This window comes from Lepidochelys kempii, chromosome 2 (assembly GCF_965140285.1).
Source record: "Lepidochelys kempii isolate rLepKem1 chromosome 2, rLepKem1.hap1, whole genome shotgun sequence".
Classification (NCBI taxonomy): Eukaryota; Metazoa; Chordata; order Testudines; family Cheloniidae; genus Lepidochelys; species Lepidochelys kempii.
The window spans coordinates 106,407,109-106,421,186 of record NC_136381.1 but is presented as its reverse complement, the minus strand read 5'-3'; the positions used below and the strand labels follow the sequence as shown (position 1 = coordinate 106,421,186).

The 14,078-nt window shown below is 39.7% G+C and overlaps 1 protein-coding gene across 5 annotated transcripts in view; it reads right to left on the bottom strand.

Moving 5' to 3' along the window:
* DCDC2 (doublecortin domain containing 2) overlaps window positions 1-14,078 on the bottom strand; it is a 237,775-nt gene that overhangs the window by 88,147 nt on the left and 135,550 nt on the right. For all 5 annotated transcript variants that reach the window (XM_073331884.2, XM_073331883.2, XM_078851592.1 and 2 more), the window contains exons 12-14: window positions 5,915-6,244; window positions 3,984-4,069; window positions 824-867 (exon numbers count right to left, since the gene is read on the bottom strand). In XM_073331884.2, the coding sequence (XP_073187985.1) occupies window positions 825-867; window positions 3,984-4,069; window positions 5,915-6,244 (459 nt within the window). In that variant the 3' untranslated portion in view covers window position 824. The remainder of the gene's footprint in view (window positions 1-823; window positions 868-3,983; window positions 4,070-5,914; window positions 6,245-14,078) is intronic.

Genomic DNA, 14,078 nt, shown 5'->3' with positions numbered 1-14,078 from the left:
AGAAAATATAGCAGTTTAGGTGGTTTTCAATTACTGTGAATGCTTTTTTACATTTTTTTAAAGTTTGTTTCAGCAGCTTAGAATGAACTTAAAAAAATTAACTGCAGGATAACCACAAAAAGTGAGTGTTTAGTAATAACTTGCTAGCATTAACAAAAAAACCTACTCAAAATCAAAACCAAGAAACCTCTATCACATATCTATAGTTAGCTAAAATATGGCTAAGATCCGAGAAATTTTCATTTCTATGACTTGCAACATAGTGGCATTATCTGTTGAAGTTTAGAAAAAAAATAAAGACAGTGGGAATCCATGTAATAAAGACAACCAATGTTCTGGATGATGCTCTTACGTACTAGTGCAAATGAAACCTCAGCGTATCTGGACCCATCTTACTGCAACAGGTGAAGTAACATTTTTAAACTGTAAGGACTATGCTCAGGATTAATACATAGAGCCCTTATAGCAGAGTTTTGTGCAAAAAAACTAGTGGGCCAGATCACCAAGTGGTGTAAACAGAGATGGCTCCATTGACATCGGTGGAGCTAAACTGAGTTATGCCAGCAGAGGATCTGGGCCAGTGTTTTCATTTATAAATTAGTTTCTCATTGGCTGATAAATCAGCTGCAGTCCAACTTTTCAAAACTAAAACAGAAGTTAAATTTTCTTCCATTAATCTGTTAATCTACTACAGAGATTTAAAATTTCTTAATATTTGTTGTAAAAAGTTAGTTAAAATTTAACATTGTGACTGGGTAAACTTTCCAGTTTTGAAAAGTAACATATTAGCTTATGGTTTTATATTTGAATGAAGCTGTCTTACCTTATAGTAAAGCTGGGTGAATAACTGATTTCTTGTTCTGCTGGCTGTTCAAAGAAAAAGGATTCAGTTCGACCCAAACCAAAACTGATGAAAACTTCAGGTGAATCAACAGTTGACAGAAATTTTGTTTTGTGTCCACTAGGGCTGTCAAGCAATTAAAATAATTAATCGCAATTAACCGTGAGATTTAAAAAATTAATCGTGATCAACTGCGCAATTAATCACGCCGTTAAACAATCATAGAATACAATTTATTCAAATATTTTTGGATGTTTTCTACATTTTCAAATATATTGATTTCAATTACAACACAGAATACAAAGTGTACAGTGCTCACTTTAAATTTATTTTTGATTACAAGTATTTGCATTGTAAAAAAATTAAAGAAATAGTATTTTTCAATTTATCTAATACAAGTACTGTAGTGCAATCTCTTTATCATGAAAGTTGAACTTACAAATGTAGAATTATGTACAAAAAAACCTGCATTCAAAAATAAAACAATGTAAAATTTTAGAGCCTGCAAGTCCATTCAGTCCTACTTCCTGTTCAGCCAATTGTTCAGACAAACAAGTTTGTTTACATTTGCCGGAGATAATGCTGCCCATTTCTTGTTTACAGTGTCACCTGAAAGTGAGAACCGGAGTTTTCATGGCACTGTTGTAGCTGGCATCATAAGATATTTACATGCCAGATGCACTAAAGATTCATATGTCCCTTCATGCTTCAACCACCAGTTTAGGGGACATGCATACATGCTGATGATGGGTTCTGCTCAATAACAATCCAAAGCAGTGTGGACAGATGCATGTTCATTTTCATTATCTGAGTCAGATGCCACCAGCAGAAGATTGATTTTCTTTGTTGGTAGTTCATGTTCTGTTGTTTCCACATCGGAGTGTTGCTCTTTTAGACTTCTGAAAGCATGCTCCACACCTCGTCACTCTCAGATTTTGGAAGGCACTTCAGATTCTTAAACTTTGGATCAAGTGTTGTAGCTATCTTTAGAAATCTCACATTGGTACTTTCTTTGTGTTTTGTGAAATCTGCGGTGAAAGCGTTGTTAGAATGAACAACATGTGCTGGGTCATCATTCGAGACTGCTATAACATGAAATATATGGCAGAATACAGACAGAACAGAGCAGGAGACATATAATTCTCCACCAAGGAGTTCAGTCACAAATTTAATTCATGCATTATTTTTTTAACGAGCATCATCAGCAGGAAGCATGTCCTCTGGAATGGTGGGCAAAGCATGAAGGGGCATACAAATGTTTAGCATCTCTGGCATGTAAATACCTTGCAATGCTGGCTACAAAAGTGCCATGCAAATGCCTGTTCTCATTTTCTGGTGACACTATATAAGAAGAGGGCAGCATTATCTCCTGTAAATGTAAACAAACTTGTTTGTCTTAGCGATTGGCTGAACAAGAAGCAGGACTGAGTGGACTTGTAGGCTCTGAAGTTTTACTTTGTTTTGTTTTTGAGTGCAGTATGTACAAAAAAACCCTAGATTTATAAGTTGCACTTTCGCAATAAAGAGATTGCACTACAGTACTTGTATGAGGTGAATTGAAAAATACAATTTCTTTTGTTTATCATTTTTACAGTGCAAATATTTGTAATAAAAATTATATACTTTGATTTCAATTACAACAGAGAATACATATATGAAAATGTAGGAAAACATCCAAAAAAATTAATAAATTTCAATTGGTATTCTATTGTTTAACAGTGCGATTAAAACTGTGATTAATTGCAATTAAGTTTTTTGAGTTAATTGTGTGAATTAACTGCAATTAATCAACAGCTCTAGTTTCCAGCAGTCACTTCTGGAAGCAAAGGAAACAAAGGGCTAGGTACACAGAAGAGCTAGAGGAGGAAGCGATATGGTTTATTCTCCTATAACTGTCAGCCGAGTGGCTAGGGCACCCTCCTGAGATGTGGGAGACTGATCTCTAATCCCTCCTCCATGACAGGCAGAGGCAGGAACTGAAGACAGGCCTCCCACATCACAGGTAAGTGCTCTACTACAGTGCTACTCAAAGTGGTGGTCCGTGGACCGGTGCCGGTCTGCGAGCCATTGGCTGCCGGTCTGCGCGCACGTTGGAAAAAAAAATTTGCCAGTCCCCCACATCAGATAGCTTGAGAAGCACTGCTCTACTCAACATCACCTCCTCCAGCCATTTTGTGAATGGTCCTAAGTCGGCCACAAAAAAAATTGTCTGAAACTATTCAGCATATTCATGCCATTTGCTTGACTAGTTTGCAGTCAAGTGAAACTGCATTTTTCAGCAAATAAATCATGCGTCTGAAAAATGTTACCCAATTCTACTCTATAGCCCAAATCCTGCAAATGATTCTATGTGCACGCAGACTTCCTGCATCTGTGAAGAGTTCTACTGAAGTCAGTGGGTCTTTCTGCAGCGGCAGGGATCCAAGTACATGGATCAGGTTGCAGTACTGAAGTCTCTCTCCCCATCTCTATTTATAGTGCTATTTATGTGCTTTTTGTTAACAGAACCACCACTAATGCTGCTGCTTTATTGGAAAGCCACTATAAAGTTTGGAACATCTAATTAGGATAGATTCTCGACTCCAGTTTTATGTGGGTGAACTCCATCAAGAGGAGAATCTGGCCCATTACCTCTAAATTATAAGCCTGGAAATTAAGTATACCTCATATTTTTAGCTGTTTATTAATCTAAGAAAAACATTATATATTTTTCCATTAGAAGTCACAAAAATGTTCTTTTCTAAACAAAATTGCTGAAAAACTCTGATGTCTAACATGCTTTTTTGTAGCACACTGGAAGACTAACACATGGGGTTGATTCTAGTACTATCATCTGATAACGAAGAAGGAATAGCTCACTTATTTATAGTATTTCTAAACAGAAACCCTTACATTTTCCCCCTAAAATCTCATCAGTAAGCCACATATTGTGAAAATAATTAAATCTTCCTTTTAATAGGATGTTCATTATCTGTCCATCCATATGGCATTATCATTTCAAGACTCAATAGGTGGTACTCAACTGTATCTTTACATTATAAATTATCAATCACAGATAACAACATGCTTTAAATGTCAAATATTACAATCCTTCATTTTTTGCTAATCTACTTTTTAAAAAGTCTATGCTACAGCAGCATACTCATTGGTTTGGTCATTTTTTTCACTTTCTTGTGGGCTGGTGACAGTTACTCTTGGATTTGATGTTTTTTCCAGATGAAAATCAATCTAGAGAAAAAAGGAACCAAAAATCGATATTTTAAGGTTCACAGATAACAGACTTCATTGCATGTCAACAAATATATAATTAAGTAGGCCACACTAGAATTTCTACTAATATCTACGAGCTAGTCACCAACATAACATTCTTGAGTAGCTTATACAAACCTGGGGTCTTCCCATCAGGTAAGGATAAATTGGAAAAAAGGTGAAAGTACCAGAACCTTTGCTCAAATTAGAATATTTTTTCTGTTTATAGCCCCATCTGAGCAAACATCCCTTCTAAATTGAACCTCCCAAAGATGTAGCCTCACTTTGTGGCATAAACCCTCTCATATTCTCCAAAGCATTCCCAAAAGCATTCCATCAACATATCAAGCACAGAAAATAATAAATCCTACTTCTGATGAGAATGTTGTTGCATATTTATCTGGTAATCTTTATTTGAAAATGTCCTTGTGTGTCATACAAATGGGTCAGAATAAATCCCAAATTTAGAAGTATGGCAGGGACTATCCTGAGCATCACATAGGTGCCGACTCCGTGGGTGCTCCGGGGCTGGAGCACCCACAGGAAAAAATTGGTGGTTGCTCTGTCCCCACTGGCAGCTCCCCGACCTGCCGACCCGCCCCAGCTCACCTCCACCTCCAATCTGCCTCCACCTCCTCCCCTGAGCACGCTGCCGCGTCCTGCTTCTCCCCCCTCCCTCCCAGTGCTTGTGCCGCAAAACAACTGTTTCGCATGGCAAGCATTGGGAGGGAGGGGGATGAGGAGGAATGTGGTGCGCTCGTGGAAGAGGCAGGGTCAGGGTGGGGATTTGGCGAGCGGTCCAACAGGGGCAGGGAGGGGTGGGGTTCGGGCAGGGATGGGGACGGGGGTAGGGCCAGAGGTGTGCGAGCACCCACCGGCACCAAGGGAAGTTGGTACCTGTGGAGCATCATGGGAGGTACAGGAACTTTCACTTCTTAATGGTATACAATAAGACAGCTGGCCCCAGTTGTCCTATCCCTGACACTGAGGAATCCAGTCAGGGAGTGCCATGTTAAGTTTACAACCCATGCACCACATAATCTCAGGAAATCTATCCACTGCTCAGGTTACCGAACACTTGGGGCTTTTCATACGTGACACAGACATTTTTGATTCCATTTCCTGCTGATGAAGACCCTCTCCTATCAGCAAATGGAGCAGTACAGCATGAGGCACCTCTCCCTAAATTTGTGGCATGCCCCACCCCTTGTCCTAAGGGACGAGACTTGTGTTTTAAAATCCCATGAAGAGAAATCCCCTGTCTTTAAGATTCTTGTTTATTTTAACAGTCCTTTTCTATCTGAAAATATAAAAATTAAATAAATCAATAAGACTTCCCTGAAATGAGGACAGCAACACTTATTAAATGCAACTTCTGTGCAGGGCAACTCAGCCAAACAAACAAGGTACTGGTTTCATGAACCAGTAGACATGCTTGTGTGCATCCCACTGTCCCCCTGCTATGTCTGACAGAGGAAGTGAAGACTGACATATACAATCACCCTGCTCTTCTTGAGAGTGCAGGAGTCTTGTATTTCTAGTACCCCACTTACCCACAAAGGCAGGACAAAGACCTGCCAGAGTGATGGAGCAACAAATACATTCTTTGCCAGTTGAAGAAAGAATTCTGCAGTTGTAGCCACAGGATGAGAGGGGTTGTAAATGAGCGGAAATCGCTTTCCTGCAAGATGAAACTCCACGAGACTCCAAGGGCCTCATCGTGGTTGAGCTGGACTACAATTGCAGTACAGAGCGCTGGTGCTGAATGAATGAGGCAATATCTATTTTTTTAAAAAACAAAAAATTGAAAGAATAAGCGGTTACCTGGCTTTGATTGTCAAAGTCCTCCGGTGCTTTTGTTTCTTCTTCAGGAGGAAGATCATTGTGATCATTAAACGGCTCCATTTCCTCACCATTTTCTTCATTAGTTTCACCATTTAAGTGGAAAGGCCCCTCTTCCTCCAGCTGTCCAAGATTCTCTTCTTCCTGCTCTTCTTCATAATTCTCATTTATTTTCTCTTCATTTTCTTCTATCTCATTATGGAGAACATTTCCATTAACGGCCTCCCCCATTTCCTCTCCCTGATCTCCATTCAGTTCTCCCTCATCTCCCTCTTCTTCATTTTCTTCCTCATCTACCGTTTCTGCTGGCCTCTGATGAAAGCAAAAGCAGAGTTGTCATTTGCAAACATCTTTTATCAAAACAACCCAAGCAATGTCATAATATGGTAGACCCCTAAGTCATAATTGCATCATCATAAAGGATTGCTATACTATTTTACACCAAGGAAGTTATTTATATAAACGGTCTAAATATATTATCAGCCCAAGAATCATGTGTCTCAGCAGCTTCTCTCTAACGAAGGGGGAAAGTCCGGTTTATTCACACCATGAGGAACATGGCAGGAGGTATTGTGGGTGTGGGAATGTATGAGGGATCAACCACTCCTCAATATCATATTCCCCCTTCTAGAGGGATGAGGGTTAGGATTTGCATGGTAAGAAGGAACAGTGAGTGGGACAGGCAGGGGGTGGGACGCACACACATCACCCTCTCCTCAGCCTGCAGAGATTACTGAGGAAACAAAAACAGTCCTTGGCTGTGCTACCTCTTCTGTGGCTCCCCTGCGCTACCACCTCCATTAAGGAGATAAGGAGGTGGACAGGAGTCCCAGAGCCATTGTGGAGGCACAGGGCCTCTGAACAGATGAAGTCTACCTACTGCAGATGCCCCAGAGAACCTGAAAACAGAGGTGCCATATACCCTGTCCCAGACTGCTGGCAGATCTGGTTATGGTAACCACTATACTGCACAACTTTAAGTGGAGAAAACTTAGTGTTTAATACAGAGCATTCATTTACCTACATTTTCAAGATTTCATAAGAAATCTACTTCCAGTTCCCATGCTCCAAATTTGAAAACCAATGGGCCAGACTGTCAGAAGTGCCTAGCACCCAACCACTCGCACTGAGAATGGTGGGAGCTACTAAGAGCTAAGCACTGCTAAAAAGTCAATTTAGGTGCCTACACAGGAACTGAGTTCTTCTGAAAAACCTGGCTCCAATTGTTGGAACTGAGAACTTTGGAAAAATCTGATCCTACTGTTTTAAATGTTATTTTGGCATCAACAAAATATTATTTTGTGCATACCAAATAAATTCTTCATTTCAACATACTCTCCCAATTTAGTAAGGGTGGATTGTGACACTCTGCACCACATATTCACCATAGTAATATGATTATGATATAATTATGTAGCATCTTGTACAATATATGTCATGAGAGGTGTCTATGGAAAAGTTATGGTTTGTTGAATATGGTTATCCTATTTGTATGAATGTATCATTTTGCATCTGGAGTTATGAATATTGACTATGTATTTGTATTTCAAATGTGTTTGCTCCTGGGTAACACCCAAAATTTCGTTTGCATTCAAGCTAGCCAGCACGTCATGAATGGGCTATTCAAGTTGAATGGTCCATCAACAAAGACAATAGGCCATGGAAAAGGCTTATCCTCACCTGAGGACCTTTCAGACAACCTATGGATAATGGCTGCAATGACTCATTGGAGCATGCAAGGCAGGGTGGATTTGATTTAAATCATGGAAGACTCGATTTAATCATGGTTTTCTACATAAAAGTGCATTCTTGTTGGTTGTTATAACCTTACTACATATTCTTCACAACTCAGAGATAGATGTAGGTTTCATTTTTAGAAGGTACACACTATACATTTTTAAACATTGATTTATTTTGAAAACTTTTAAGATTAGTTTTACAGCTATATCAGAAAATGAATGATTGTTTGGTTATTTCATTTACCAAAGGTAATTGAAGCAGATATTTATGAAGTCATTGGGAAGTGAACTATCTCCAATTCAACAGGTTAATCATTAATATTTGGAGAATGTTCTTGCCAGGCTGTATTAGGAGGAGAACATCACTAGACAGACATTTAAATTGTTTTATTTAACTAAAACAACAATGTTAAGTATTCTGGATTTTTTTCTTCAACAGCAAACATATAATATTTTCACAAAACAAGCATATGTCCCTCACTTCTCACATGAATCTCCAGACTTCTTTTCCTTGTCCAGATCTATTATGCCCCCAACAATCTTCTATTAGTTGAACTTTCTGAAACTTTGCACTTTTAGAGAGAGGTAAGTGATTGACTCTGTGTACACAAATTTGCAGAGGGACAATAGAGTTTGAGGTCTGTTATTTCTCACCTCTGTATATTATTTATTTATTTAAAACATTTTTGCTGTTAGCAAGCATGTTACCTCTGGAGACACAAATCCACAGTTTGAGAACTGCAAAACTAAGCATCTCTGATGGTATCTTCTAGACTGAGCACTGAGTCCCATTGGGTAGATAGAAAGATTTACCTAAATAATCTATACAGAAGCCTGTGGAACCCCCGTAAAATTGGGTCCCTAATCCATGAACTATTGGAACTCATTTACAAAACTTTTCTTAAACATTACATGAATATATTGTCTCATACTATAGAATTAGAATTTATAATCCCTATTCCATGATGAGATATCTTTGAGCTATAATGTGTCTTAATTAAAACTATCTTTAGATAAGTTTTTTCCTCAAAAAGCATTTTATCAAAAAAATCCAATTTAAATTAAAAAATCCAATTTAATTTTTTTTTTTTAAATCATTGATTTTTATCCACCCTGATGCAAGGGCTTGTCACTAAATCACATTGTACTGAACTCCTTTTTGGTAGCTGTATTTTTTCCACTAACTGAGCTGGGAATTTGTCTTGGAACAAAGCGGTTCCCGCTCTATGAAAGAAGCTGTAAAAGGGGAACATGACATCACCAATGGGTCTCACTCCCCACACAACAGAACACCTGGAAGCACTTTAGAAAAAGACCGAATTGGGAAAATGCTGGTCCCAGGCTGGAAAAGAGGATTCGTGCCTATGTATGCAAAACCTAACCTGCTTGTACTAATAGGGTGAGACACTGCTTGATTCAAATCCTGTCTAGTGTATAAGACTTGGGGTATGTCTACAATGAAAAGATGTCGACAAAACTTTTGTCTTCCACAGGTACTTAAAAAAGCCCTCCCACGAAAGACAAAAGTTTTGCCGATGCAAGTGACAGTGTGAGCGGTCTCCTGCCGACAAAACTAACGCCGCTTGCAGAGCTGGAAGTATTTTGTCAGCAAAATTGCCAACAAGGAGCGTTTACACACGCTGACTTTCAGCGACAAGGCTGTGTCGACACAGTCTTGTCGCTAAAAGCTGGTGGTGTAGATAAGCCCTTAGATTGTGATTTTGTTTATTTCTTAGGTAATCTTCTTTGATCTGTATGCTATTACATATTATCACTTAAAATCTAACTTTCTGTAGTTACTAAATCTGTTTTATATTTTTACCTAAAATAGTGTGCTTTGGTTGAAGTGCAAAGGGAAATCTGCTCAGGAACAGGGGTCTAGTGCATTGTCCACTCTACATGGATGGAGGGGTGGACTGGGTAATAAATTCATACTGGCCATGCTCAGAACGTTATAGCTCTGGAATCCGAGGCTGGAGAGCTGGGTGGTATTCTGGCTGGAGCCTTTCTATTGTTGGGTTATGAAGTGGCTGGGAGAGCATTCATGAACATGGCTGGGTGTGGATGTTTGTATGAGGGCAAGCTTGGAGGGCTTTGCAGCTTGTCACACTGTCACAGTGTGAAAGGGAACCCAGACTGGTGAAACAGAGGGCTCAGAGGTACTCCAGTTCCAGGTTGCACCCCGGGGAAAAACCCATGACAGGGGTTTCTTATCAGGAGATGTCATATGACCTGCAAGGTGGTCATGAAAGATCAGGGAACAGGCAATCTGATTTACTGCAAGGACAATAGTTTCATTGGTTTTATTTATAATTCTTCGCATTGTATCACTTATAAAAAAGTCACCTTTCACCCTTTCCCACCAATACAAAAGCCACTGTAAAGCAAAGCCCTCTCTTCTCTGACCCTTTCTGTGTTTGTGCGTAAACACACACAGACCTCGTTTATATTCAGAATTAGCAATAGTGGGAAATTTCCCCAAAATGTTCCTACTGTAGACCGGGCACAAGGTGGAAGAACAGAACCTTGCCCTGGGCTCTAAGGAAGGACAAGCAAGTCCTCATTACTGATAAAGTAACACTATTTAATCAAAGAGTTTTAAAGATTGTATTTGCATCAATCTAGATTATGTCAATCCTTTCCTAAATTCAACTGGCAGAAAGATCACCTTGCCATTCAATGAACTACAGTGTCCCCACTGCAGAGCTGGCTTAGATATTTTTGTTTAGATTTTCATTCTTTATTTCCAGTCATCTCTAGAGATAAATGAAAGGAGTGATGGCCTCCCACTTCTTCCATTGAGATTCATCAGAATCTAAAGCCAACTAGCACATTTCATAAGATTCTTACTCAGCCAAGGATATTTGGAATGTTATGGCCATTAGTGGATTGTTGAGATAAGATGACAACTGCTGCAGAATCTATTTGAAAAAAGCCATAGAAAAATCTGTTAACCTTGCTGCTGACAACACTAACATACCAAAAAAAATGCTAAGTGTGTATTAATAAGAGGTATAATAAGAATGTTATTAAATGATCAGTGGCTCCTGATCCAAATGTCTTGCCTTTTCCATAAAATTTATATAGCTCCATAATACAATTATATTCCTTTGACACCATCTCATATAGAACATATCATTTTACTGCAATGAGCCACAGATTCACCAGCTACCAGAAATGTTATATCGTAGCCTGACTAGCTAGACAAAGACTCAAAAAGGTGGCTTTTAAAGCACAATGATCTCAACATGTTCCTTACTCATATATTCATGACTCTATTTTATCTGATAGCATCAAATTGGCCCTATTACTGCTAAAATAAAAACTAAGCAACACAAGCCTTTTTATACACCTTTAAAAGGAGCCCAGTATGTCACAACTAACAGCTGACTTGAGCCAACTTTTGTAATTGCCAGTACTCTAAGATTACACAGAATACTTGATCTTAGAAGTTACCTGCTATTCAGTCTCCTCTGTGTTACTTATTAATGTATTCCAGTAGCTTTTCACAATGGAAATTTTTATCACCGTTCCCATGCTTGCATTATTTAAGAAACCACCAGATTTAAAAATCAGCACAATGTTCAATTTCAAAATTCTTTAATAAGACTGCCGCCCAAAGAAGAAAGCTCTCACAAGGCTTCAAAACCACGACCCTTCATGTCCTGTAGGCCTACATGCTTGTTTCTCTTCAAAAGCCTAGGGGGGAAAGAGGCTTTGGAGCACACTGAGAAAGTTAACAAATATGGGTTCTAATAGACTAAGTGGGTGGAGGAGAAAATGAATTCCAGGAGTAAGGTACCCCTCATTGAAAAAAACACATTTTAACCAGTGGATCTCTACATTATTTAGATCCTAGTCTACTTTAGACACTGTCTCTTCATAAAAAGAAAAGGAGTACCTGTGGCACCTTAGAGACTAACCAATTTATTTGAGCATAAGCTTTCGTGAGCTACAGCTCACTTCTTCGGATGCATACTGTGGAAAGTGTAAAAGATCTTTTTATACACACAAAGCATGAAAAAATACCACCACCACCCCACTCTCTTGCTGGTAATAGCTTATCTAAAGTGATCACTCTTCTTACAATGTGTATCATAATCAAGTTGGGCCAAACCTACTGACTGCTATTCCTACCTACATGCCTCCAGCTTTCACCCTGACCACACCACACGATCCATCGTCTACAGCCAAGCTCTGCGATATAACTGCATTTGCTCCAACCCCTCAGACAGAGACAAACACCTACAAGATCTCTATTAAGCATTCTTACAACTACAATACCCACCTGCAGAAGTGAAGAAACAGATTGATAGAGCCAGAAGAGTTCCCAGAAGTCACCTACTACAGGACAGGCCTAACAAAGAAAATAACAGAACACCACTAGCCATTACCTTCAGCCCCCAACTAAAACTCCTCCAACGCATTATTAAGGATCTACAGCCTATCCTGAAGGATGACCCAACACTCTCACAAATCTTGGGAGACAGGCCAGTCCTTGCCTACAGACAACCCCCCAACCTGAAGCAAATACTCACCAGCAACCACATACCACACAACAGAACCACTAACCCAGGAACCTATCCTTGCAACAAAGCCCGTTGCCAACTGTGCCCACATATCTATTCAGGGGACACCATCACAGGGCCTAATCACATCAGCCACACTATTAGAGGCTCGTTCACCTGCACATCCACCAATGTGATATATGCCATCATGTGTCAGCAATGCTCCTCTGCCATGTACATTGGTCAAACTGGACAGTCTCTACGTAAAAGAATAAATGGACACAAATCAGATATCAAGAATTATAACATTCATAAACCAGTCAGAGAACACTTCAATCTCTCTGGTCACACGATTACAGACATGAAAGTTGCGATATTACAACAAAAAAACTTCAAATCCAGACTCCAGCGAGAAACTGTTGAATTGTAATTCATTTGCAAATTGGATACAATTAACTTAGGCTTGAATAGAGACTGGGAGTGGCTAAGTCATTATGCAAGGTAACCTATTTCCCCTGGTTTTTTCCTACCCCCCCCTCCTCAGACGTTCTTGTTAAACCCTGGATTTGTGCTGGAAATGGCCCACCTTGATTATCATACACATTGTAAGGAGAATGGTCACTTTAGATAAGCTATTACCAGCAGGAGAGTGGGTTTGTGTGTGGGGGGGTGAGAAAACCTGGATTTGTGCTGGAAATGGCCCAACCTGATTATCATACACACTGTAAGGAGAGTGATCACTTTAGATAAGCTATCACCAGCAGGAGAGTGGGGTGGGGGGAAGTATTTTTTCATGCTTTGTGTGCATAAAAAGATCTTCTACACTTTCCACAGTATGCATCCGATGAAGTGAGCTGTAGCTCACAAAAGCTTATGCTCAAATAAATTGGTTAGTCTCTAAGGTGCCACAAGTACTCCTTTTCTTTTTGCAAATATAGACTAACACGGCTGTTACTCTGAAACCTGTCTCTTCATAGGATATTGAGTGCATCTAACGGTTACAACTGCAGCAGTATCACAGAGAGAGGATATCTAACAGACTAGGATGTAAATCATTTAGGGGCCCAGAGGTTAAAATATTTAGCAGTTTAGAGGCTAGAGCAACACCTTGAACTCTGCCCAGAAACTTACTGAATGCCAGTGCAACACTTTCAGTTACTTTCAACCGGTAACGTTCAGGTCACATCTCGTTTTGACTGAACTATATGGGACATCAGAACTATATTGGTTAAGCATTGGACCGGTCCAAAACAAGGTAAGAAAAAACAAATCCCATCATTGTGAACAAAATATTTTAACAATGACTGAAAAACTCCTAGGATATTTTTTACAGCTTAAGTACATTGCAGCATTCACTGTTACTATGAAGGACAAAAATATAGTCAGTCATTTTTACAGCAAACAACTGAAAAGTGATGTGCATTTATCATTTTTCAAGCTGGCAATACCTAATTAAGGATGTTTATAGTGTACATTTAACTTATCATCCCCACAGGAAAGGGCTTTTTTTCTCATGCACTATTTATGCAAACTGACCTTAGTTCCATGCAAAGATGTACATAAGTCTAAAACATTGGTCCCCAAACTTTTTACCTCACGCCCTCCCTTACCCCTGTCCGCCCCCTACCCCTTGGAACCAGGGGCAGGAGTGGGAGACATGGACTGGGATAAGGGGCCCGAGGCTGGGGTACAGCTGGGGGCAGGAGCAGAGCTGGGTGGTGCCCCTAGCCACCCCCCCATGGGGGCTGGCACGGGACTGAGCCATTCCCCCCAAAAAATGTTCTTTGACACCCCCCTAAGGGGTGCACCCCACCATTTGGGGACCTCTGGTCTAAAATATAAAGAATTATATATAAAATGGCTCTTACAGTGCACAATAAGTCTGTGACAGTAGAACCT